The following is a 27,887-nucleotide window of genomic DNA, read 5'->3' as shown; positions in this document are numbered from 1 at the left end:
GGGGTATATTTGTCTATTTTTTTTATAGTTGTTACTGAGGTGACATTGCATATTTTAAAGTCATCTGCCTTGACCTCTTTGAAAAAAGCCCAAATATAAATGATAATTAACATTTTCTCTGCATACAGTGTGCTTTGTGTTTTTTAAAATTTTATTGTTGGTAGATCATTTTGACTTGGTCATTTTAAAAGTAGCTCGCAAGCCAAGAAAATGTGGGCACCCCTGTTCTAGACAGATATCTATGCTGTTAATCAATTTAGACATGTGTTAAGAGGCGTGGTGGGGTGGGCTTATGATTTAGATGTTTTCTGCTATAATCAAACATTTAAAAATATGTCTAAGGCAAAATTTAGATGTTTGTGGCTAGACCTGTTTTAAGAATGAATAAGTGCCAAAAAGGTGCTCAGACTAGATTACTGCTGGAGGGATGTAAGCATGACCCCCACACACTCCTCCAGAGGTCACTGACTCCCCTCCCCCCAAAAAAAGAAGATGTGAATAAAACAGTACATATCTGCCTGTGTTATAGTGGCAGATATTAAGGCCAGTCCTAGTAACAATATGCAGTTTTGAGTTGGCTTACAGTGAGATTATTAAGATGTGTCAAATTTCATTTTTGGTATGGCTCCAGAAAAAGAAAGATGGATTGAGACATATGGATTTTACTTCCATTGAAAGCAATGGAAGTTGAGGGGCTAACAAGTGATCATGCTCTAAGAAAGTAAGTCAATAGAACTGTGTGAGGTACAGTGAGCTCCTGAGATTTGTGATGAGAAAACAATGGAGTTCAGAGAGCATTGATATGAGCACAATGAAAATTTAAGAAACGTAATTAGTTACTGACAGAAGTAAGAAAACAAAACCAATAGAGCGTGGGTGAATCAAAGTATATAGATGACAATGATTGAGAACACATGAGGAAAAGCAAACAGATTTTATGAGAAGCCAGGTGCTCTGGAAAAGTAGATAAGTTAGTAACTATGGAAATGAATTTAATGAAGTTAAAATATTACTGTAGAACAAGTTTAGGTAATAGAGAAATGTGACGGTCGAAAATTTCAGTAAGCAAAGGAAATTTCAGTTTGTACTAGGCAGGAACACAGGACAAATTGTGTATGCTACGACACGACATAGATAAGTTAGAAAAAATTATAAAAAGACAGCACAGCAGCACAGAATCGAGATAGTGAGCTCTGAGATTTAGAGAGACATCTCCCTGGAACAACTATATACAAAATATATTAGCTGTATATAATTTATAATTGACTTAATATCATTTAAATTGCTTAATGCTTATATCATTTAAATTGTTAAATAAAAGAGAAATTTCATTATACTTGTGCGAGTGTCTGGTGGTCATTCTTTGTTGAGTTGGGTATTGCAGCCTAACCTACTCAAAGTAAAACTCGGATGTCTTAATCCACCTTTCTTTTTCTGGAAACATAAGATAACCCTTGTATTAGGATCATGTCTACCGTTAGCTGAAGTTTTCTCAGTCCCAAGCTCCCCAAAGGCGTCAACATAGAGACCCACAATAAGCAAAATATTCCTGTACTGAGAACATATGTATCTCACACCCTGAGAACCAGATATATTTGGTGGGGAGGGCAGGAATAAAGGCTAGTTTAGTTATACAGATTATTAAACAATGCTGAAATCTGAGAATTAAAATTGTCATGGAGAAAAGCAGATCATATAAATCCTCTTTGAAGGCCATCACATTAAATTAAATTTTAGCACAATATTGGTATGGATAGACCAGTGTCCTTCAAACTTTCTCAAGCCATGGCACACTAAACGTAGGCATCCAGAAGTGTGCAGATGTCATAGTGATGACATCACATGCATATGTAATGTTATCATGTTGACGACCGTGCATGTGCAAAGGCCCTCCAGATGAGCCCTGAGATGCCAGTGGGGGGGGGGGGGGGGATTGCCAGCAGGGAAGAGGGCCACAGAGAGAAGGAGAGGCACTGGCACCGGCTGATTGCATACAGGACATGCCTCCTGCTGCAAGAGGCACGTCCTGTAGGCAGTTAGCCGGTGCCTCTCCTCCTCCACAGTGTGCTGCGGCACATCTAAAATCTCAAGTGACGCACTAGTGTGCCGCAGCACACAGTTTGTGATACACTGTTACTGAACAGCAACTAAAATACTTACCTCCTTTTTAAGCAACTGTTCAGCCTTACTTCTGTTCATATTTCTGCTATACCATCTGTAAAATATACAAAATTATTGATAAATGACTATCCATTCCTCTTTAGGAGTTTAAGTTAACAGGTATGCTTTGCAGCAATTAAAAAAGTAATGAAAGCAGTGCATGGAAAATACAGCAGAAGGATACTACTGGTTTACTCTATCAGCCTGTCAACATCCAGCTATAACCACTAATTCAAACACAAAACAAGCCCTAAGCGCTAGAATATAAATGGAATATTAAGAAGTTATATGCTCACCAACCTCTCTAATCATAGAATTTAATTCTTGTACAGATAGTACTGGGCCAGTAATAAGCTGAAAATAACTGAATGACCCAATATCCATATCTATTATTTTATTAGTTTTTAAATACTGCAAAGGTTTACAAGATAAAAACATAATACAAAAAACCAGAGCATTAAATACCAATCTCTAACATCTCATCACATCCCATAGGCTGACATAAGCACCCACACCTTAAAACATTTCTGAAATTGCAAGAAATGGGTGTAAGGAGGGTAGAGTGAGGACACTGTAAAATTAACCATAAAGTGGTAATATTTAGCTGCTGTCCAGATACGTCATACATATATTTTAGACATGGGCCTAAACTAAGGAAGGATTAGGTTCTTCTCTTCCCTGTAGAACAGCATAAGATTCCTTACAGATGGGTTGTGTACCCCAACTCATGAGATGGATAGGATTTTCTCATCTCTGCCTCCTTGACACCCTGGGCAGTGCCCTCTCTCTTCAGTCTATACCAAAGCAAGCGATAAGTCCCAAGGGAGGAAATGATAAAAACGGAGGGCTCCAGGGGACTCCATGATAATGTTAACTTTGCTTTACAAAAGGATAAAAAGACAGTAAACACTGCAATTGTAAACTAAAGGTGGAAACAAATCACCTACCTGTGCGCAACCAGCATTTAACACTTGTGTAGCTCTGTGAAAGCAGAATACAGCAAGCAGTGGAACTCTAATCCATTGCCTTACAATAATTTTCTTCTCTTCTGAATGCCAAGAGCCAAGCCACTGGAAATTCAACCCAGACTATTATTCAACACAGGCTGTATCCATCTCTGACAGGGCAAGGTGTAAGGAATTGTATACTGTTTTACAGGAAAGGATAATAGAGGTAAAAACCTAATCCCTCCTTCCTGTGTAAACAGCATACAATTCCTTACAGATGGGACATACCTTGAGTCTGGGGTAGGACAGATGAGCCTGCAACAAGCATAGAAACATAGAAACATAGAAGATGACGGCAGAAAAGGGCCACAGCCCATCAAGTCTGCCCACTCTATTGACCCACCCCATTGAGTCTGAGTGCTAGTGACCTAGTTCCTTAACTTGACCCTCTTAGGGATCCCACGTGGATGTCCAATTTATTCTTAAAATCGAGCACGCTGGTGGCCTTGATCACCTGCACCGGAAGTTTGTTCCAGTGATCTACCACCCTTTCCGTGAAGAAATACTTCCTGGTGTCACCACTAAATTTCCCCCCTCTGAGTTTGAGCGGGTACCCCCTTGTGACCGAGGGTCCCTTGGGAAAGAATATATCGTTTTCCACTTCGACAAGACCAGTGACGTACTTAAATGTCTCAATCATGTCACCCCTTTCTCTGCGCTCCTCCAGGGTATAGAGCTGCAGTTTGCCCAGTCTTTCTTCGTATGAGACACCCTTGAGTCCGGCAACCATCCTAGTGGCCATCCGCTGGACCGATTCAGCTCGAAGCACATCTTTCTAGCAATGTGGCCTCCAGAATTGCACACAGTATTCCAGATGAGGTCTCACCATGGTTCTGTAGAGTGGCATTATGACTTCAAGTTTGCGGCTGACGAAGCTTCTATTGATATATCCCATCATTTGCCTTGCCTTAAGATGAAGCCTTCTCTACTTGTTTGGCAGCCTTCATGTCTGCACTGATGATTACCCCCAAGTCCCGTTCCTCTGAAGTTCTAGCTAGCGTTTCTCCATTCAAGGAGTATGTTCTGCATGGATTTCCGCTGCCGAGATGCATGACCTTACATTTTTTAGCGTTGAAGCCCAGCTGCCATGTCGAGGACCAGTTTTCCAACATGATCAGATCCTGCGTCATACTGTCCTTGAGGTTGTTTTCACTTACTATGTTACACAGTTTGGCGTCGTCGGCAAACAGTGATACTTTACCCTGAAGCCCCCGGGTCAGGTCCCCTATGAATATGTTAAAAAGGGATGGTCCCAGGACTGAGCCCTGCGGCACTCCGCTAGTCACCTCCGAAGTCTCAGAGAGGGTGCCGTTGACCACCACCCTCTGAAGTCTTCCACTCAGCCAATCATTGACCCATGCAGTTAGTTTCTCACCTAACCCCATCGATTTCATCTTGTTTAATAGTCTACAGTGTGGGACACTGTAGAAAGCTTTACTGAAATCCAAGTATACTATGTCCAGAGCCTCTCCTGAGTCTAGCTTTCCTGTCACCCAATCAAAGAAGCTTATAAGATTGGATTGGCATGACCTGCCTCTGGGGAATCCATGTTGACCGGGATCCCTTAGATTCCCTTCATCCAATATCGAGTCTAATTTACCTTTAAGTAGAGTTTCCATGAGTTTACACACTATTGATGCGAGACTCACTGGTCTGTAGTTTGCAGCCTCTGCTCTGCAACCCTTTTTGTGCAGAGGAACGACGTTTGCTGTTTTCCAGTCCAGGGGTACTCTCCCTGTACTTAGGGAGAGATTGAAGAGCATGGCTAACTGTTTCACCAGAACATCGCCTAGTTCCCTGAGCACTCTTGGATGCAACTCGTCCGGTCCCATGGCTTTGTTCACCTTGAGTCCTGACAGTTCTCTGTAAACATCAGCTGGTGTGAACTCAAAATTCTGAAATGGGTCTTCCTTGCTTTGCTTTGCTTCCAGCTGTGGCCCATGCCCTGGTGCCTCGCAGGTAAAGACTGAGCAGAAGTAATCATTCAGTAGTTTGGCTTTTTCAAAATCTGTTTCCACATAATTCCCGTCTGGTGTTCTAAGGCGTACTATCCCATTTGCGTTCTTTTTCCTGTCACTAATGTACCTGAAGAATGATTTGTCCTCTTTCTTGATGTTCTTCGCTAGAGTTTCTTCCATTCAAAGTTTGGCCTCCCTAACTGCTGTTTTGACCGCTGCAGACTTTGTCCTGTATTCAATGTTTGCTTCTTGTTCCCCGAGGACCCAAAGGCTACATCCGCTTGTGCAGCCACTCTGTAAAACTTTATAAAGTTATGAAGAGTGGACCATGTGGCTGCCCTGCAAATTTCATCAGGCAGCACTGCCCTGGATTCTGCCCAAGAAGCCACACTTCTGGAAGAGTGAGTTCTCAAGATGACTGGCGGTTGTTTACTATAACCAATGTATGCCAAGGAAATTGCCATGCAAATCCATTGGGAGATAGATGCCTTGGAGGCTGGTCTTTCCTGACAATTAGAGCCTAAAATCATTTGTCACCTCAAGATAGCAGAGAAGCATCCTCCACATATCCAGCAACCTCAAAAACTTGTCCTGTTTTTTGCCTGTGGGATGAAACACAAGTAACCTCACTTCCTAATTAAACTTGGAACACTAAAAACCACAGTGCACAAATACACCACTGCTTCTGTGAATCTGAGAAAAGGCTCTCTGCATGATAATGCTTGCAGCTTGGACATCCTCCTAGCTGAAGTGAATGCAACCAAAAACACCATCTTCACAGTCAGATCCACGATAGACGCTTCCAATAAATGTTCATACAGAGCCTTAGTGAGGGCTTGTAATATGATATTAAGATTCCACATTGGAAACAGCTGCCTCACCAGAGGGCAGAGCCTCAGTGCTCCCTTCAGGAACCTGGAAACATCTGGCTGAGAAGCTAGAGATACTCAAATCTACTCCCTGGTAGCATAAAAGAATAGCTACTTGAACTTTAAGAGATCCAACTGCCAAGCCCTTCTCCAATCCTTCCTTGAAGAACAAGAGGACCTCAGGAATGGAAGCCCAGAAAGGATCCAATTGTTTATACTTGCACTCATGCCGAAAAAGTTTCCATACTTTAAGCAAAGGCCACCACTGTTGCTGGCTTTCTAGAACTGAGAAGAATTAATATCACCATCTCTGAATATCATTACATTAGTGATTTTTATTCCGCCATTACCTTGCGGTTCAAGGTGGATTACAGAAGAGGATTTCTGGACATGTCCAGAGGTGTTACAGAGTAGAGCAGGTTGCTTCAGAGGATTGAAATGTTTCTTACGGTGTTAGTTAGTCTTCATGGATTTCTTGAATAGCAGGGTTTTTTATTTCTTTTCTGAAAGTTTTGTTGTCTAGGGTTGCGATTAATAGATTGGAGAGTTGGTGGTCTAGTTTTGCTGCCTGTGTGGCTAGAAGGCCATCATACAGTTTTTTCCGTTTGATATCTCTCATTGGAGGGTATGTGAATGGTGTGTGGGTTCTCCTGTGTCTGGTTGTGGTAGTTTGGATTAGGCGGTTGTTCAAGTAGGCTGGGCTGTCACCATTTATGGATTTAAATAATACACAGTAGAATTTAAATAGTATTCTTGCTTGAATTGGGAGCCAATGTGAGTCGAGGTATGCCTCGGTGATGTGGTCGTGTTTTCTTAGTGAATAGATTAGTCTCAGGGCTGTGTTTTGTACTGTTTGTAGTTGTTTTATCATTGATGCGGGGCAGGGGAGATAGGATGTTGCAGTAGTCGAGGAGACCTAGGACTAGGGACTGGACCATGAGCTGGAATTGTTTTCAGACGAAGAATTTTCGAACTTGCCTTAGGTTTCTCATGACCGCGAATGATTTCTGTATTGTTTTGTTTGTGGTTGTATTGTGCAGCATCTGTCTATCATCATTCCCAGAAATTTTAGAGTGGGTTGAATGGGGTATGTGATTGAGTTTATTACTAGGTTTGTTATGGTTGGGGGGGGGGATTATTTTTTTCGAGAAGTATGAATTTTGTTTTGTCTGGGTTCAGTTTTAGTTTGTGGTCTTTCATCCATGTTGCCACTGTTTCTAGAGTTATGTGTAGTGTTTCTGTCATGGTGGACGTTGGCTGATCAAAAGGTAGGAGAATGGTGATGTCGTCTGCATAGCTAAAGGAAGTTAAGCCTATTTTGTCTAGGCAGGTGCCGAGGGATGCAATGTAAAGATTGAAGAGTGTTGGGGATAATGGCAAGCCTTGAGGTACCCCACAGGGGTTGGACCATGGTTCTGATTTTTCTTTGTTTGTCTTTACTTTGTAGGTCCTGGATTGTAGGAATCCTTGAAACCATGTATGTACTTGGCCTGTGATTCCTATTGTATCTAGTATTTGTAGCAGAATGCCGTGGTCTACCAGGTCAAATGCTGCTGTGAGATCTAGTTGTATAATCAGCATTTTTTTTTTTCCATATCCTTTCCACGCTAAGGTTACTCGATCAACAGCCACACCGTAAGACCAAAGTACTGTATTCCAGATTCTCTAATACAATGGGCCCCTGCAACAGAATGCTGTGATGCAGTGGTAGTCTGAGACAGCTGTCTCATTGCAAGTGGATCAGATCCGCTTAGCATGGCAACATGGCCAATCCACTGCTACGAAGACTACCAATCCCTGATGGGTTGCTATTCTGCGAATGACCTGGCCTATCATCGATCATGGTGGTAACATGTAAAGCAGTTCTCTTGCTGGCCACAGTTGCATGAGCACGTCCATTCCAACACTTCCTGATTCAAATCTTTGATTGAAAAACTGAGGGGCTTTCTTCTTGTCTGCCAACATCATGAGATTGAACATTGGGTGCTCCCAACACAATGCAGTTGGGCGTTGTTCCAAAGAGAGTTCATTTTCCTGGATACAGCATCTGCCTGCTCAAGTAATCAGCTTGGACATTGTCCACGCCCACTATGTGTGCCACTTATCTGCATGTGGACGTCCACCCACCAAAACAATTGGGCTTCCATCTTCAGAGAAGAACTTTTGGTTCCCCCTTGCCTGTTGACATATGCCACCACTGTAGCATTGTCCAATAATACTCTGACTGTTTTGCCTTTTAGTCTTGTTTGGAAACAATAGAGGGCAATCCAAATGGCTCTCAACTTGTCTGTTGATGGACCATGTTTTCTGTGATGGCAGGCATCGACCTTGCACTGGGTGACCCTTGCAATGACCACCCCAGCAGTACAGACTGATCTCCGTCATATCACCCATGACTATGTGGAAAGGAAGGCCTCTGGATAACGACTCCAGCCAGAGCCACCATTTTAAGCTCCGTCGTGCCTCCATCGTTCAAAGCTAACTCCTTCTTGAGCGAGTCTGACTGAGAAGACCAATGTGCCAGCAGTGAACTCTGTATGGAGTGCAGGTGTGCTCTATGGTCACCATCATGGATCACAGAATCTGCAGGTAATACCAAGTTATAGGAGCTGGCTTTGCCAAGATGTCTAGAGTTTGGCAAATGAGCTTCAATTTGCATGGCTCTAGAAGAAACACTGGGCCCTCTGCCATTTTGAACACCCAGATAGTGAGTTGGTTCCAGGTGGTTCTTTCCTGAAACTAATAATCCACCCGGGATCCTGTAAGAGCTGGGCTACCTGAGCAACACCTGGCGGCAGTCCAGCAAAGATGGTGCTCTGATCAGCCAATCATCCAACTAAGGATGAACCTGCCACCACCATTACATTGGTGAAGGTGCATGGTGCAATGGCTAACATGAAAGGCAGCGCTGCAAACTGAAAGTACTTCTTTAGCACATGAAACCTGAGAAATTTTCTGTGATCTGAGAATACAGAAATATACAAGAAAGCCTCTGTCAGATCCAGTAAGGCCAAAAATTTGCCCAGAGCCACCGAAACAATGACCAATCTCACAGTTTCCTCCAGAATCTGGGAACTTTCAATGTCACATTAGCTGCCTTGGGATTTAGAACTGGCCTCCAATCGTTTGAGTCTCATTTGGGCACAATGTAGTAGATATAGAGTATCTCCCTGAGCCTGAGTCTGGAACCAGCTCTATGACTCTAATTTGTAACAGCCTTTGCACCATCGCTCTGACCTTGGCAGCCTTCTCTGGTTTTCCCACTGAAGATTTCAAGAAAAGGTCCTGGAGTAGGCAAAAAAATTTGAGATTGTAGCCCTCTCGAATTATGTCCATCATCCACTGATCTGAAGAAATCTGCACCCAAGTCTCCCTCCTATGCGGGAGAGCTTGGAGGCCAGCCAGGCATCATTGTGACTTTTTAGAATTGGCTGCTGAATGCGAGCTGGATGTCTGGACTCTCCTGGAGCTATCAAATCTTTATGTATACCCTTGATATAATGCAGTCTTCTGTAGCCATGAAAGAAAACAGGATTGGAACTGCCTGATTCTCATGGTTTATTGTCTGGCAAGGATTTAGGATAATGGTTCATTACATTTGTCTTGCACTCTAAGTCACAGAAACAATAAACCAAAATATTTAAACAAATAAAAATTATTATTGTGTATAAAGTGCTCAGATCATACCTCATGCTCAATGAGTTCGAGCTAAGGTAGCAACAGGACCATCATAGCACTTTATGGGTCCAGTACCGCCAGACAATATCAACAATAGTGAAGAAAGATGAATCTTTGTAGCGTTAGGCGGTATCCCAAGATACTGCTACATAGTAATGAACACAGGTGAAGTGATAAATAAAACCAAACCAAACAAAAACTACTTCGAAAAGCTGGCGGTATGGGACCAAAGTGCTATGATGGTCCTGTTGCTACACAAACGAACTTCACCAAGCTTCCAGCCAATTGCGAGTTGCAAGATCTAATCAGCCTACACTCAAGTGCCCAACTCCACAGGGGCGAGCACTGCTCCCACGGAACCTATTCCCAAGCTCCAAGTGTTAAAGCAGGCCAGCCAGGCAGGTGCTCTTTTATAAGTATGGTCCTACTGTCTTCAGACCCCAACATCTGACCCTTCTCCAAAGCAGAGCTGTCCCATTTGTATACCGCCTATCAGTCTTCTAAGTGGTTTGTACATAATAAAATAGGGTAACATACATTAAAACATAAGGTCCTACTGGAACGATAGGATTAAGGTAAAGAATTACATTATAAAATAGGAAAGAGAGCCAAATAGGGGAAATACAAAAGGAAGGGAGATCCCATCTGATAACTAAAGCAAAAATGAAGATGTTGGCACCTTAGCACAGAGAAGCCTCAAAAAAGATTGAATTAAGACCCAAAAATAACAAATCTAGTGCAGAGCAGAGGAAGAGACATCTTCTCAACTTGTTTGTAGAAGTTAAGACTGAAGAGTGAGAGGGCACTGCCCAAGGAGAAAAGGAGGCGGAGCTGAGAAAAGTGATTGATGCCTTCTACAATCCAACTCACCAGTTGGGGTACACAACCCATCCGTAAGGAATTGTATGCTGCTTGCATAGGAAACATCTCTCTCGTGCAGTGACTGCATTGTTCATATATTCTATTCATATATATTATTAGTATAATCTTCAGATTATACTAGGAGCAGCACTGAATATACATATTAAGACACTGTGGTTTAAATTAATACTCTTGCCATGTTTCAAGGATTTGTTTCACTCTATATATAATATAATTTACAGATAACAGACAGATCAAGAACTTCCAAAAAACTAAGACCTATTGAGCTAGGGTAACCATCGACTTAACTATGGCCCCCCTTTTACAAAATGTTTAAGCACTGGCCAGTGCGGTAAATGCCCTGAAGCCCTTAGGGATTTAAAGGACTTTGGGGCTAGTGTTGCTTTGAAAAGGGGGCCCCGTACCATTAAAAAAAATTATAGCTGGTATAAAATAGATTTTTAATCAGGAAACATTATGGATCAGATTCTGACAGAGGCCAAGAATACCTCACAAATCAGACTGCATAAATCTGGATTCATGACACTTAAAAAAAAAAAAAAAAATGGGTTACCCAGAATGAATTAAACTACAACTTAGTGACTCAAATATCAATTTTATAGAGTAATGAGTACCTTTGACAATTAATCTAGCAGATGTTTTGTACCTAAAAAGTACCAATTAGCTTCTCAGCTCTTTCACATTCATACCAGGAAGTCGTAGTAGACACAGTATGGAACATAAGAAAGGTCAAAATAATTCTCAAGTAAACTTCAAGTTCCATTTTAGCCTTTCAGAATGGGATCTAAACCTCCAAAACGAAATGTTATAGCTACTCTTCCTGACAAACATCAGCAGATATTTTCTGTCTTGAAGCAATTGAGGGAGGGGGGGGGGAATTTACCAGAACAAAAAGCCAATATTTAAATGCTTAGGAGGAAAACACCAGGAAACATTCACGGTCCCTGTGATTAGTGATCAGGTCAATGCTTTGATGTTAGAAAGAACTCCTTCCTCAGGGGTACAATAGGTCTGATGGCATAGACTCATTAACCATACAACACAAAACAAAAAAAGCCTTAAGGGCACGTGAAAACTCTGATCCGGCGGATGTTTAGGGACTAGCAGCCAGCTAGTCCCTGGACAACCGCTGGATCGGAGTTTTCATGCACTTAAGGCTTTTTTTTGTTTTGTGTTGTATGGTTAATGAGTCTATGCCCAATCAGACCTATTGGACCCCTGAGGAAGGAGTGTTTTCAAACACGGAGTGTGTCGGATCCTTTGGACTCATTTGAGAACCATTTTTTATCATTTACTATCTTTGATCCAGCATTGATTGCTACATTGAATCCTTTTTAATAAAGATTTGTTCATACCTTGTATATTGTTTTCTGCAGTTTTTCTTTTGATTTTTGTCCTTCGATTTTGAACTGCAGTTCGTTTGGATATTGTTCTTTTGTTTTGTTGATGTTAGAAAGACCACTTTCTTAATAAAAACAAAAGAACAAACAAACGTATGTGAAATACAATTATCCTTTCCAATGAGAAAAGTAATGTGTAACTTACTCATATTGGTCTAGATTGCTTGATTTCTTCTCAGTCACATAGTTGCTCGGAATGTATCCTTCCATTCTAAAAGTGACCAAAATAAAATCATATTTAGCCATTTTTCCCTCTACCACAAAGTAGGAACTTCCATCAACATATACACTTTCTCTACTACTGATATGATTTTTTTGTATGGTATTATATCTTTTAATGGTTCAACAAAAGGCTACTGTTAAGTCAGATCACCTCTTGATTCTGGTCATCCACATACATTTTGTTTTGTACAGAACAATGACCAGACTGCACAATAATTATTAAAATACAGACAAGCTCAGACAGAGGACCAAGGAGAGGTACAGAGAGTCAAAATCAGCAAGATGAAAAGATGAGCCTTTACTTGGAAAGGAAGGTTAAGTAGTATACTGAATTTTAGGGGAAAAGAGAAAATTTCAACAAAGGGTCCCAGTAACAGGAATGCTCAGAAAGAAACAAACAAAAAAAGACATCTGCATATATGGAACAGCAAGTAAGGCCCTGGTAGGTCTGGAAGAGGAGTTAATGATGAAAAATTAATGCTGGAGAAAATAAAGATCAGAGGTAAGAGGAGTAAGATCATAAATTTATACATGAGGATTATGAATTTGTGTAATATCCTGCATGTGACGAAGCTAGAAGAGCATCAAGGATGCAGGGTAATAACTTATGTAAAGGTAATCAACAGAGTTTCTTGGGCACTGAAGGAAAGTATAGAATGAAGTGGAGTAGTCGTCTAATGGTTAATCCATCGGATTGTGATCCTGGGTTCAATTCTCACTGCAGCTCCTTGGAACCCTGGGAAGGTCACTTAACCCCCCACCCCCAATGCACTGGGCACAAAAGCTTAAGATTGTGAATACATCATGGACAAAGAACCAGTATATAAATGTGTACAGTGCTGCATAAATCCAGTAGCGCTATACAAATGATTAATAGTAGTAGTAAAGTCAGGGAGGCCAAAGTTTAGAGTTGCAATAGTTCATAATTTATGTGATGGGTTATTCTGAAAACACAATCACTCGCAAATTATTATATGAGGTAACATTTTGAAGTATCAAGAACTGTTTTAATGAAATGTATGTACTGTTGAATTTTTAAGCATGTTTCTTATGTAAACCATGTAGGCTTTATGCGAAATAGAAATCTTTTAAATAAATAAGAACCCATATTTTCTCTACCATGCAAAGATCAGTGAAGCCCAGATTTTGCAGATATTGAAAAGCTAGTAACAGATAGAGAGCAGAGGGAGAGGTGTTGGTAGAGTGAGAGTCAGATGCTGTTAAAACTAGATTTTGTAAGGGTTGGGAAACCAGGGGTCTAGAATGAAGAGTAAACTGAGGGACAAAGGGGATAGCAGGAAAGAAACCCCTAAAAACATAAGTGTGGTTTTCTCTCTGAGATCAGAAAAGAAATAGAAGATCAAAGTGAAGGTGTATCATCAATGAAAGTGTTGTAAGATCAACTGAAGAAATAATGAAGCCAAGAGGACATGCAAAGATTAACCCCCCCCCCCCAAAAAAAAAAACACAACAAAAAAACGGAACCCTGGGGAGCTGAGGGGGGCATCGGAATATGGATTCTAAAGTTAAATAGTGGATGATGAAGGACCAATGAGATTGAAGAACCAACCATAAACAATGTTCCTAAAGGTGACAGTGTGCAAAGAGAATTTTACAGAAAACCTTGTTGAATAAAGCAAAGAGATAATCAAGTACAAGAATAGTTGAGACTAGTAGAGTATAAACAAAGTGAAATTTGGTGTTACCTGAAGATTTCCTTTCCTTGATTTCTGTTAGAGGAATAACACCATTAATATGGACTGGTCTATCAGTAGATGAGACAGGGAAGATGAACTCTTCCAGTAACATCACCAATATATGGCGTTGTGCAGCCTGCAACTTCTCATAAGAACATAAGCAATGCCTCTCCTGGGTCAGACCTGAGGTCCATCATGCCCAGAAGTCCGCTCACGCGGCGGCCCAACAGGTCCAGGACCTGTGCAGTAATCCTCTATTTATACCCTTCTATCCCCTTTTCCAGCAGGAAATTGTCCAATCCTTTCTTAAACCCCAGTACTGTACTCTGCCCTATTACACCCTCTGGAAGCGCATTCCAGTTGTCCACCACTCGTTGGGTAAAGAAGAACTTCCTAGCATTCGTTTTGAATCTGTCCCCTTTCAACTTTTCCGAGTGCCCTCTTGTTCTTTTATTTTTAGAAAGTTTGAAGAATCTGTCCCTCTCTACTCTCTCTATGCCCTTCATGATCTTATAAGTCTCTATCATATCACCTCTAAGTCTCCTCTTCTCCAGGGAAAAGAGACCCAGTTTCTCCAATCTCTCAGCGTATGAAAGGTTTTCCATCCCTTTTATCAGACGTGTCGCTCTCCTCTGAACCCTCTCGAGTAACGCCATATCCTTCTTAAGGTACAGCGACCAATATTGGACGTAGTATTCCAGATGCGGGCGCACCATCGCCCGATACAACGGCAGGATAACTTCTTTTGTCCTGGTTGTAATACTCTTCTTGATTATACCTAGCATTCTATTTGCTTTCTTAGCGGCCGCTGCGCACTGTGCCGTCGGCTTAATTGTCATGTCCACCATTACCCCCAAGTCCCTTTCTTGGGTACTCTTATTCAATAACATCCCTCCCATCGTATAGTTGTACCTTGGGTTTCTGCTTCCCACATGCAATACTTTACATTTCTCAACGTTGAACTTCATCTGCCATCTCGCCGCCCATTCCCCCAGTTTGTTCAAGTCCCTTTGCAATTCTTCGCATTCCTCTTTAGTTCCAGCTCCACTAAATATTTTTGTATCGTCCGCAAATTTTATTATCTCACACTTCGTCCCTGTTTCTAGATCATTTATGAATATATTAAATAGCAGCGGCCCGAGCACAGAGCCCTGCGGAACACCACTCGTGACCCTCATCCAGTCCGAGTAGTGGCCCTTCACTCCTACCCTCTGTTTCCTACCTGCCAACCAGTTTCTGATCCATCTATGTACGTCTCCATCCATCCCATGATTCTTCAGTTTCCGGAGTAGACGTTCGTGAGGCACCTTGTCAAAGGCTTTTTGGAAATCAAGGTATATGATGTCTTTGGGGTCTCCCCTGTCCATCCTTTTGTTAATTCCTTCGAAGAAGTGCAATAAGTTAGTTAGGCACGATCTCCCCCTGCAGAAACCATGTTGGCTTGTTTTCAGAAGTTCGTTTCTATCCAAATGTTCATCGATGTTTTCTTTTATCAGTGCTTCCGCCATTTTCCCCGGAACCGAGGTCAGACTCACCGGTTTGTAGTTTCCCGGGTCACCTCTTGATCCCTTTTTAAAGATGGGCGTGACGTTGGCTATCTTCCAATCCTTCGGGATCATGCCTGTTTTCAAGGATAGGTTGCAAATTTGCTTATGCCAAAACAAGAACAAAATACACTATACAGAATGCCTAACACACTTAAAAAAAAATCCCAACAGCTCACTGAAAAATGAGATAAGATGGAAAACTGAATTCTTGACTTAAGACACTGAAGGAGCCAAGGAGAAACAGACTGATAATCCTATGATAATTATCCTCCTCTGTGGACCTTCTGGGTAGGTCCTGGATGGTCTACAAGGAATAAAGGAAAGGAAATTATCGGATAATATCAAATTTCACCTTTTTTCATCCTGTTAGACCAGTCCAATCCAATGTAACGTACTAAAGCTAGACCCTTTCCATCACTGCTCTGCCAAAGGTGCTGTACCACCTGGATAACAAATTAATCTTGTAGTGGGCTCCAAAGGAATGTAGTGATGAACATGTTGTTGCTTTGCAGATATCTTCTGTAGTGACTGTCCAGGCCTCTGCCCAGAAAGTCACTTAGGATCATATAGAATGAGCCCAAGGCCTCTCTGGAACCACAATTACTGAGGATATACCCTGTCTAAATAGCTGCTTTAATCGGGTGACCCGAGAATGACTTATCAGGAGCTTCACCTTTGCATAGCCCTGTGAACAAGCCAAAAAGTGTCTGATTTCCTGAAGGCGTTTGTCACTTCAAGATAGGCTGACAGAACTCTGATTCTCTAGCATATGCAATATTAGACCGACACTCGTCTGGATGACTTTAAAATTCCAGAACTTGCCCGATTCAGGTGGAAAGGCGAACCATGGTCTAAATTTCAGCAGAGACAGACAAAAGGATCCTTGGATGAGAGAGCTTGTAACTCTAAGATCCATCCTCCAAAATGATAGCCAGGTAAACCAACTTCAAGATAAAATGCAATAAAGAAACCTATTTCAAAGGCTCCAAGGGGAACTAGTGAGTGCTCATATGACTAGGTTAAGGTCCCACTGCAGAAGAACTACTCACAGGGGAATAGATCTGTTTGCCGCTCTGGGCAAGTCACTTAATCCATTAGCCCAGGTACAAAATAAGTGCCTGTATTTTATATGTAAATCACCTGTATTTTCATATGTAAATCACTTTGATTGTAACTACAGAAAGGTAATATATCAAATCCCCCATCCCCTTTCCAGAAAACTATCAACCTGCCGAACACCAAAAGTCCCCATAAAGATAATGTATAATAATTGGTAGCAAAAAAGTAGAAGGGAAGATAATACAATAAATGAATAGAATTATTGAACAATCAATTCTAACTATACTAATAACTATTAGGGCCATCATAGCATCTGATAAAGTGTAGTGTAGGGATGAGGCTTCACATAGGCTCAGATTGGGATGAGGCGTCCCTAAATGGAGGGCCTCTAACCCTTTTATTGAGTATCTTAACTCCCTTATTTACTTATCTAATGATTTGCAAGGTTACAGTTTCAGCATGCATTTACAGTGCGGATTACACCAAGGTAACTCTCTTGTTTACATATCTAATGTGATTCTCAAGGCTACCATCTCACGTGACATCTGAATACATTATAATGGTTACAATAAAGTGATTCCCTTGTTTACACATCTAATGATTCTAAAAGCTTACCATTGCATGTGACATTCTAAACGTTACAATGCATGAATCTCGTGATCACCCTTAAGCTCAGCGCGTGACAGAGGCTTGTTTCTGCAAGGTCTGTTTGCTGAAGTATCTTTCCCTATAAGGCCTATTTAAATAAGATAAGGAATAAAATAAGGGTCAATTTGTGACAGATAAGGGGGAGAGAGGGAATGATTCGCCATTCTTTCACAGGAGCTTAGATTTCTTGAAATATATATATATATATATATTGTGGGACCGAGATCCTGGCGAGGCCTAGTAGCTCCACAGAATCCTAGTCTTGGCGCGAGCGTAAAGGTGGTGGAACACAGCTTGCCTGGTGTCTCCCATAAATTGCACACCAAAATGGCTTGGTTTGTCCAAATATTACACTTTTATTGAACATCAATGAAAGTTCCAAACAAAAAGGTCAAAATCTGGCATCAATAAAAAAAACCAAACATTCCAGTTTTCTCTGCTGCTTCTTTTCTCATACACGCCAGTTCTAATCCCAGCACTGGCTGTGCTTTCAGAGATAGGTTCAAACAACAATAATAACACAAAACACAGTTCATCCTATAGGCCACCTTCAAGGTAAGATAGAACAGTTCATGCCTCTGGTAATAGTTTAGGATATAAGGCTTTTAACAGTATTGGCACTAATTATGTCTGTGGTAACCTTGAACAGCAATTCCCCTTAGTAGGAGCAGAGAGGCCGGTTCTCTTACAGGTGTTGCCACTCTGTCCAATCATCTAAGCTCAAGGTAAATTCTGCAGCTTCCAGCACAGGTTCAAAACAGTGTACAAAAATACTTTCAAAACACAAAACTCCAAAAAGGAAAAACTTTTCACAAAGGAAAAGAAAATTCAGGCTTTCCCAAACCTACTTCCATTCCATGGGGTGCTCTTCCCCCTGAGGCATAACATTGTTCTCCAGCCAGTCCATATCACAAACCTCAGACTGTGCTTCAGGGTTTTCCATTTCCCAATCCTGGTGAGAACCTTCCTGTGCTGGCCCTAAGTTAGCTGCTCCAGCTGGCTTCCTTCTCAGCTTTTCCTCAGCTTCCAGTCCCAGCTGCCCCTCCTCTCTTTCTGACGAGGGAAGCTCAGAAAAAGGGAGACTCGGCCAGCAACCACGCCCCCTAACAGCAGAGTCAGCTAAATTCTTAAAGAGCCCTGTCCTTCTAGTTCCTGCCTGAGCTCTGTGAACTTTTAAAGGGGCAGGCTCACTCTTGACATTGTGCACAGGATTTCCACTATACCCAGGATGTTTCTTCCACTTAGTCACTGGAACTTTAGTGATACTTACAGGAGCTTTTCCCTTGGCTTTATTAGGCCTAGCCGGATCCCTGTCACTATATATATATATATATATATATATATATATATATAGTTTCAAGAAAACTAAAACAGTGGTGGACATATCATAAATTATACAGACTTCAGTCTTTGGAACCTCTTATGATATATACCATTACCATTCTCAAAAACAAATACATATTACAATATTAAATTAGTGATAATAAACTTATTAGGGAATAATTAAGTGGTTGAATAATATTTAAAAAAACTTTTTGGTAGGGGGTGGTGGACATAAATGATTATAACAATACACAAGACAGGAACCTGTAATGGTGTATATCATAAGAGGTTCCAAAGACTGAAGTCTGTATAATTTATGATATGTTCACCACTGTTTGCTTTAAATACTTAATAGTATAGTTAGAATTGATTGTTCAATAATTCTATTCATTTATTGTATTATCTTCCTTTCTATATTTTTGCTTTGAACACCAAAAGTCCAACAGGGCAAGGAACCCAGGGGTTCAAAAACGCACAGAAGAAAGTGGGAACGGACAATGAACACTCCACTGAAGATCACTGATGTAAAAAGATCTGTTTATTTCATTAAAGGAAACATATATAAGATGTGGACTCGACACAGCACTGTTTCGGCGACTGAAAGACGCCTGCATCAGGGGTCACTGCAAGGTTGTAAGTCACAAAATAACAAGTCCTCTGTTAAAACGAGGCTGAATCAATCCAACATACGAAAAAGGCCAAGCGAAAAGCAGGCTATTTTGGCATGGACACTTGTGGCCATCAGGTCCAGAGGGACTGACCCCAAGACTGCACTATCAACTGAAAAGCCACGTAGCTTAGACACCACTCTCCAGGATCTAGCACGTAATGACTGAGGAAGTCCACTTGAACATTCTCCACTCCAGCTATGTGGGAGGCCGAGATGTCCTTAAGATGAGACTCTGCCCAGACCATGAGCAGAGCCGCCTCCTGCACCACCTGAGTGCTCTTGGTGCTCCTCTGACAACTGACATAGGCCACCACTATGGCATTGTCTGACAGAACCCGGACTTGCGTGCCCATCAAGAAGGAGCAAAAGGCTAACAGTGCTAGACGGACAGCTCTGGTCTCCAGAACATTGATCGACCAGAACGCCTCCTCCTTGGACCAGATGCCCTGAGCTGAGTGACCTAGACACTGAGCTCCCCAACCGAGGAAACTGGCATCCATGAGAAGCACCGTCCACTGTGGCTGATCCAGACTCGTCCCTTGAAAAAGGTGGGAGGTCTGGAGCCACCAAAGAAGACTGAAACACGCCAATCCCCTCAGAGGAACAGGGACAGCCACCTCCGAAGCAGAGTATACTGGAGAGGACACATGTGGGCCTGAGCCCACCTCACTACGTCTAGGGAAGCCGCCATCTACCCCAAGACTCGGAGGAAATCCTGCACCAGAGGACACCGGGATGCCATAAGCAGGTGAATGAGATTGCAATTTGCTTACCCGGGCCTCTGGGAAGAATACCTTCCCAAGGAGGTGTGGAACAGAACCCCAAGATACTCCAGGTACTGAGATGGGGGCCAATTGACTCTTGAAAAGGTTGACCACCCATCCCAACGACTTCAGAAACTCCACCACCCGAGCCGTGACCCGGGTGTTCTACTGAGACAACCTCGCCTGAATCAACCAGTCGTCCAGGTAGGGATGCACCAGAATGCCCCCTGTCCGCAAGGCCACTGCGACGACCACCATAACCTTGGTGAATGTCTGTGGAGCCGTGGCCAGACCAAAAGGAAACGCACAGAACTGATAGTGCTGACCCAAGATCGCAAAGCGAAGGAAGCGCTGATGGGAGGCCCGAATTGGAAGTAGGACTCCAACAAGGCGAGAGAGGTTAAATATTCCCCGGCTGAACCGCCAGAATTACAGATCGCAGTGATTCTCTGCGAAAAGAAGGAACTCTGAGAGCCCCGTTAACCCCTTCAAAACTAAGACGGGCCAAAAGGACCCCTGTAATTTGGGCACCACAAAGTAAATCGAGTAACAGACAGTGCCACACTCTTGAGGGGGAACCAGAACAGCAGCTTAGAGATCTTGCAATCTTTGAAGGGTCTTGAGAAAAACCTGCTTCTTCCACACTGCCTAACAAGGAGAAGCTACAAAATGATCTGGCAGGGAGTGTGCCAACTGCAGAGCAGAAACCATGCCGAATCACCTCCAGCTGAGCACCCACCGAAACCAGAGGGGGCACGGGTACAGAGTCATTGGGCAGGACAGACAGCGGAGGAACTGGCGGAGTGATTCCCACCCCCCTGAAGGGCTCCCTGACAGGACTGCATTCGTTTAAAGGAACGACCCCGGGCAAAACCAGAGGTTGGGTAGAGAGTAGTCCCATGCCTAGAGCGGTACCTGCAGAAATCTCGCAGACATCCCCGAGCAGTGCCATCTCGAATAGCTTGGCAGGCACAGTCCTCAAGTAGGCGGGGCACTTTAGAGTCTGTCAGAGTTTGAACTAACTTGTTCAAAACCTCTGTAACCAACAAGGACTCTTGGAAAAGAAAATTTAGTGAGTTTAGTGTTAGACACCGCATCCATAACCAAGCCCGAAGCCAGAAGGTCCGATGTGCAACCATGGATTTGGCAGACGTCTGCAAGAAATCATAGCTGCCTCTTTCCTCTCAGACATCCTCTATCTCAATCTTCATCATCTCCTGACCATCAGACTCACTGTCAAGGACCTGTTCGGCCCACCAAAACACAGCCTGAGCCACCAGTCCCACAGAAATAGGTTCCTGGACCCCCAAGGAAGACATATCAAAATTCAGTTTAAGAATGATCTCCAACTTACGCTCCTCAGAGTCCCGTAAGACAGAACTGCCCTCGACGAGCACAGCATGCCGCGTAGCCATAGCTGAGACCACCGCATCCACCACTGGCGACTTTAAGGTAGCCCTATCCCCCACCGGGACGGGATACAAACAAGCCAAGGAGCACGCAAACCGAAAAGATGCCTCCAGTAAAATCCACTGCGCCAGGATAATATCCAGAAAAAACAGATGTATCGGACAAGAGCGGGAAGCAGAGGAGATCCCCCAAAGAAGAGGGCCTCCACACTCAGGGTCTCAGGCGGCGTCTCCTCAAAGCGCAACACTGAGCAGATCTGCTGAATCAGATCTGAGAGCTTGTCCCTCTGAAAAAGGTGTGCCACAAACGCCTCGTCGCTGGTAGATGGAAAAAAAAACTAAATCCCCAGTACCAGCGGCTGTCCCCTCGAGAGGATCCTGGAGGTCTCCCCAAGGGTCCAGCAAAGTCCACTGCGCCAGAATAATATCCAGAAAAACCAGATGTATCGGACAAGAACGGGAAGCAGAGGAGAACCCCCAAAGAAGAGGGCCTTCCACACTCAGGGTCTCAGGCGGCGTCTCCTCAAAGCGCAACACTGAGCAGATCTGCTGAATCAGATCTGAGAGCTTGTCCCTCTGAAAAAGGTGCGCCACAAACGCCTCGTCGCTGGTAGATGGAAAAAAAAAAACCTAAGTCCCCAGTACCAACGGCTGTCCCCTCGAGAGGATCCTGGAGGTCTCCCCAAGGGTCCAGGCACTGCTCAGGGGTCATGCATTAAATAAAACTCTCCTCAGACAACAAGTTCTTGTCCGAGGCTATATGCGGGCACCTGGACAAGAGAGGAGGTGGGGGGCACAAAAAGAATGAACGAAAGGAGGCGCGGAAGGAACAAACACCTCCCCCCGAGACCCCTGGGACACAAGCAGGACCCTCAGCTGCGAAAATATGCTTTACACAAAGCAAAAAGAAAATGAAGGGGAATACCCTCCCCCAGGGGACTCAGCTGAAACCTGTTAAGTCGAAACAGGGAGAAGGCACCTGAGGCTAAATACAAGATAAGGGGTTATCTGAAGAAAAACGGCAAAAAAATAAACGTTCCAAAAATAACCCCTCCAGGGCCTGTAGCGGCTGAGAAGGCTGAATTGTCCCAGCCACTAAAGCAGGCAAAAGCTGGCATCAGCTGAGAGAAAAAACAGCTGATAGGAAATCCCCAGCTGCACCGTCGGCACTGTGTTTTCCTGCAAACCACTTCCAGCTCACGAGGCACTGGCAGCAGGGAGCCCTGGATGCCCGCACCCGCTGATGATGAGGCTCCTCCACCGCACTGGCTCGAACAGCTGTTTTCAGGCTGGCCGCGAATGCCTCGCTTCTGGACCAAATTGTGTACCTCTTCCCCTGAGAAGTGCTCAATTGGTCCATACGCAACCTAGCTAGACGAAAAGTGCCGGTTAGTTGAAAAATACAGTAATTTACAGCATATTTAAAGGGAAAGCATCCCTTCAGACCGGCACACTACCTCAGAGATTTTTTTTTTTTCCACAGAACAGACTTCACTTAGCTCTCTAAGCAGTATGCCTTACCACCAGTGGGTAAGGCTTACTGTTGAGGCATCTCTAGAAAAATGTTGGGGAGGTAGAGGAAATGGGGGAGGGACCCAGCTCACGACCCGCCTGGTTTGACACCCCCCGAGGTCAGACAGACCCCAAAACAGGGTCCACCTAAGCTCAGTCTGGCAACAAAAAGGGACAAAAAGCCCTAAACAAATTCCAACAGTCCTACCAAGGGAGATGGGTACAGCTCACCACATCTGCTGGAAACTGAGAGAAGACTGAAGTAATTAGGGAGGGGTCACATGATATGAACAGTTCCAACATTTTGTTTCTGTCTCCACCTGCTGCTCATGATGAGATATAACCCGCTCGTAAGATTAACCTATGCCAGTCTGGAGAGTTCCTAAAGAATTGACATTAGCCATTCCAGGGAAAGGAAAACAGTGTACAAGTGGAGGACTTTCGAAATAACTGCCACCATGCCCAGGTCTGGCAGTTGACCCCCAGAGCAGACCACAAGATGCTAAAAGAAGTCTCCAAAAACTCTAAAATGTCATTACGGGACCTACAGCAGGCAGTTGCTATTGTTTATGTGAAAGTGCATGCCTCTACAATCAGAAAAAGACTGCACAAATTTAACTTGCATGGGAGGTGTGCAAGGAGGAAACCTTTGCTCTAAGAGAAACAAAGGCCAGACTGAAGTTTGTCAGAGCGAATGTAGACAAACACCAGGACTTCTGAAATAGTGATCTATGGACAGATGAGTCTAAAATTGAATTATTTGGACACCAGAAAAGGGGACATGTTTGGTATACACCAAATGCAGCATTCCAGGAAAAGAACCTCATACCAACTGTGAAGCATGGAGGTGGAAGTGTCATGGTTTGGGGATGCTTTGCTGCAGCAGGACCTGGCCAGCGCACCATCATAGAATCCACCATGAATTCCACCGTGTATTAGAGGGTGCTTGAGGAACATGGGAGGCCATCTGTAAGAAAATTAAAGCTGAAGCAGAACTAGACCCTGCAACATGACAATGACCCCAAACATACCAGAAAAATCAAGCAAGGACTGGCTGAAAACTAAGAAATGGAGAGTCCTGGAGTGGTCGAGTCAAAGCCCTGATCTTAATCTCATTGAGATGCTGTGGTCTAATTTGAAACGGGCTGTACATGCAAGAAATCCCTTAAACATCTCACAGCTGAAAGAATTCTGCATTGAGGAGTGGGCCAAACTTTCCCAGACCAATGTCAGAGACTGGTAGATGGCTACAAGAAGCATCTCATTGCAGTTATTTCAGCCAAAGGAGGTAACACTAGCTATTAGGGTGTAGGGTGTCCCAATTTATTCCTCAGTTAAAATACGCATTTTTATTGATATATCTTTTGTTTCTTGAGTAAATCAAGGAAAGGTTTTGTTGTTTACCTGCAATCACATCACTTTCTTTTCCAGTAATAAAAAAAAAAAAAAAAAAAAAGATTTGAAATCGATATGTGAACATTTCTTAAGAAACAATTGAATATTTCATGGGGTGTCCTAATTTTTTCACGACTGATAAGTTTGGTATAAGAAAAAACTAATGAAAATGAGTCAAAGAGAAAGTAGTTCTATGGTTTAGATTTCTTAAACAGATGTAAAAATTTGAACTGATATTTTAAATTTGTTTTCCTTCTATAGTGCTTCAAATGAGAGAAGAGGCTGCCTGAACACCTTCTAAGCAAAAGACCAATTTTGCTGTAAAATAGAAGCAATCTGGTATTGCTAGTTTTAAGAAAAAAAACCAAAAAAACTTTTAGGGCCTCTGCTGCTTTAACCGTGTTAGGACTAATCAAATTGGAAATATAAAATATGGACGACAAACTTAACAAGTGAAATGTAGCTTCAGATATGCAAACTGAAGACAGAGAACATGTCCATTCTGCAAAATTGGTTTTTGATAAGTTGTTAATATCTGTTGTCTTGGTACATAGAATGGTCCTAAATTTTAACTATTTCATTTGAAAACTTTTAAACAAATGTAAGAGACACTAACACTGGAACTCTTAAGTGCTGGAATGACAACAAATCTGTCTTGTAATCAAACTGAGTTTAACAATGTACTTGAAGATAGCTGCAATGTTAGGGGCTCTCCAGCTGACTGGCAGGAAAGAACAATCAACAGATCAAGCATACAAGAAGCAGAAGTTTGAAGGCAGTTCATAAATTTCACCTCATTCAGGATAGGACACTATATTAATCCTTCACACAGAGAAGACAGACAAAACAGTCCAGAAGTGACACTCTATCTAACACATCCAGTGATGTCTCATCCCAGGATATATTTTTTTTATTTCTTACCATAGTTTTACTCTCCTTCTCTAACCCTTTTCACTTGTTTTTCAGAGCTGTCACCCTAGCCTGCAATCTGATTACCCTCTAGGCAACAAATTACACTCCAAATAAACCTATGTAATCAATTATATTTTTTAGAATCATACATTTGCTTTATCACTCCTATTCTCCTGACTGACCTACTGTATGTGGTACTTTCTGATGGCTCCTTCATCACTGTCTTGTTTATTAAGACAGAAACCCCACTGATGCCTCTGCAGCCTATTTTCCCTCTGGTGGGCTATTTTGGCTACATGACCCTGCTGACACTTCAGGGTTCACAATTGCAGGCCATTACTGCTGCTCATTCTGGGACCTTCTGGGTTACGGTGACAGCAGTAACCACAATTCCATCCACATTTGCTACCTTCCAGCATAGCCTGACACTTCCAAGTTCAGTACTGCTGCTGGAAACTCCTGCTCCTCTGGCCAGCTCTTAAAGAAGCATTACCTTCAGCAAAGATGCAAATATATTTTAAAGAGAGAAACTTAAGAGGGAACAGGGAGCCACACTTGGGGAGGAGGAACAAGGAGAACCATTTCCACTGAAGTACATGGTTCTTTTCAAAGAAACAGTGGCAGGGTGAGGTTCATCAAGCCAGATAAATGCACATGAAAAAATAAATCCAACAATGTAGTTGAATACAAGAGTAATCTTCATCCTCTACACAGAAAAAGGAGTCCAATTAAATCAGTATGAGTACCATATATTAGAGCAATTATAGAACACAAACAACAAAAAAGGGAAAAGGGGAAAACAGACCCCTGAAGATTTCTTGCTCTCCACCAATGAACATCTTTTTTTTCAAGTACAATATATTCTTCTCCTTTCACTAGATCCAAATCATGTGGCTCAGCAGCATGGAAATCAAACATCGCTATCACAACCTCTTCTTCCTCTTTCTCCTCCTCATTCTGTTCATCCTCTTCAAGAGGTGGTGGTGGTGGTGGTGGTCTTGACTAAATCAAATGGAAAATTAAACCATTTTTAGAACAACAAACAGTTAAACCTCCTTACTGTTTCAGGAGACAAATCCGACAGTGCTATGATTGATATAGTGTCCTGGGGAAAAAAGGAAAGATGACCAGAAAAAGAAATTTAGATGCCATTACTCACTGCAACAGTCACTTACAGGGTAATTTTATAACAAAGCACCTGTGTAAGCAGTTCAAAAAGGTGCCATTTTAAGCCTATTTCAGAATTGTAACATAGGCACTTATGTGCCCTTATAAACAGACTTCTAGAATCAGTCCCTGTAATGTATAAATGCCCACGCAAAAAAATACTACATGCTCTGATGAAAGTGAAATACTACCTGTAAGATACAAACAGTAGCAGTTAGGCTGTACATTGGAGCTCCCCAAGACAATGGAGTGGCCAACTGATGACATCTTCAAGTCTCAGTAAATGGTTGTAAAATTCAAGGCTGCAAAAGCACATGGCCATGGGTGCATGCCACAAAGGAGCACTGAGGAATTTACTAAGATCTGGTATATCTCTTCTGGTCATCTTGATTACTTGAAGTAAATTGGGCTATTACTATTGGTAGGGATGGCCCTTGAGTGCTCATGGTGAAGAGAAAAGAAACTTCAAAATATAAAGATTAACTTCCACCCCATCCCTGAATCAGAATGGGACAATTCAGTGCGACTGTTTCAGTATAGCCACTTCAGTGCAGCCATTTCAGGGCTTTTAATCACATACGCCCCCCAAGGAACTCCCGAATAAAGAAGATGGGGATCATTGTAGGCGACTCCATTATACGACATGTGGACAGCCACACCGCAGGAGGAAGAGAGGACAGAGTTGTCACCTGTCTGCCTGGAGCAAGAGTGAAGGACGTGACCAACAGGATCTCCAGGATCATAGATGGCGCAGGGGGAGAGGACACCGCTGTGCTTATCCACGTGGGAACAAATGATGTGAGCGGGCGGAAGTATGACAGGGAAGAGCTGAAGGGCCAGCTCCGCTCACTCGGAAGACAACTGAAGATCAGGGAGGTGAAGGTGGCCTTCTCTGAGATCCTCCCAGTACCAAGAGCAGATGGAAAGAGACAAGGGGAATTGCAAGTAATCAACGCCTGGATGAGACGATGGTGCGAAGAAGAAGGCTTCGACTTCGTGCGCAACTGGACGGCGTTCTGGGGAAAAAGCAAGTACTACAGAAGGGACGGACTACACCTCAACAAGGAAGGAGCAAGAGTTTTGGCAGGCAACATGAAGAAGGCAATCGAGAAGGCTTTAAACTGAAAGATAGGGGAAAGCCGACAGTCGACCACCGGTCGATGGCACGGATAGCAGGATGCCCCGACGAAGAAGCCAAGGACTACTACTCCTACACAAGAGAAGACGACCTCACAGCCAATAAGGGAGAAAAAGCAGGAAGGGACAACTCAGACACAGGAGGGGACGACCACACAGCAAACAAGGGTGATAACACAGGAGCAGTAAAGGATACCGTAATTGAAACTATAGGGACGGCCAAGAGTAGAAGGTCCAAAAAGGTAACACGAAGGGAACTTAGATGTATGTATACGAATGCTAGAAGTCTAGGTAACAAAATGGGGGAACTAGAGACAATAGCAAGACATGACATATAGCACAGTTACTTACCGTAACAGGTGTTATCCAGGGACAGCAGGCATATATTCTCACATGTGGGTGACGTCATCTACGGAGCCCCGATGCGGAAGCATTTTCAAGCAAACTTGATTGAAGATTTAAGTTTGCTCT

General features: G+C 42.9%; 1 protein-coding gene across 4 annotated transcripts in view; it reads right to left on the bottom strand.

Moving 5' to 3' along the window:
* Window positions 1-27,887, bottom strand: part of TEC (tec protein tyrosine kinase) — a 223,842-nt gene that overhangs the window by 56,338 nt on the left and 139,617 nt on the right. For all 4 annotated transcript variants that reach the window (XM_033945988.1, XM_033945979.1, XM_033945998.1 and 1 more), the window contains 3 exons: window positions 25,918-26,114; window positions 12,100-12,165; window positions 2,161-2,215 (listed from right to left, as the gene is read on the bottom strand). In XM_033945988.1, the coding sequence (XP_033801879.1) occupies window positions 2,161-2,215; window positions 12,100-12,165; window positions 25,918-26,114 (318 nt within the window). The remainder of the gene's footprint in view (window positions 1-2,160; window positions 2,216-12,099; window positions 12,166-25,917; window positions 26,115-27,887) is intronic.

The sequence above is a fragment of the Geotrypetes seraphini genome, chromosome 1 (assembly GCF_902459505.1).
Source record: "Geotrypetes seraphini chromosome 1, aGeoSer1.1, whole genome shotgun sequence".
Classification (NCBI taxonomy): Eukaryota; Metazoa; Chordata; class Amphibia; order Gymnophiona; family Dermophiidae; genus Geotrypetes; species Geotrypetes seraphini.
This window is presented reverse-complemented; position numbering and strand designations above follow the sequence as displayed.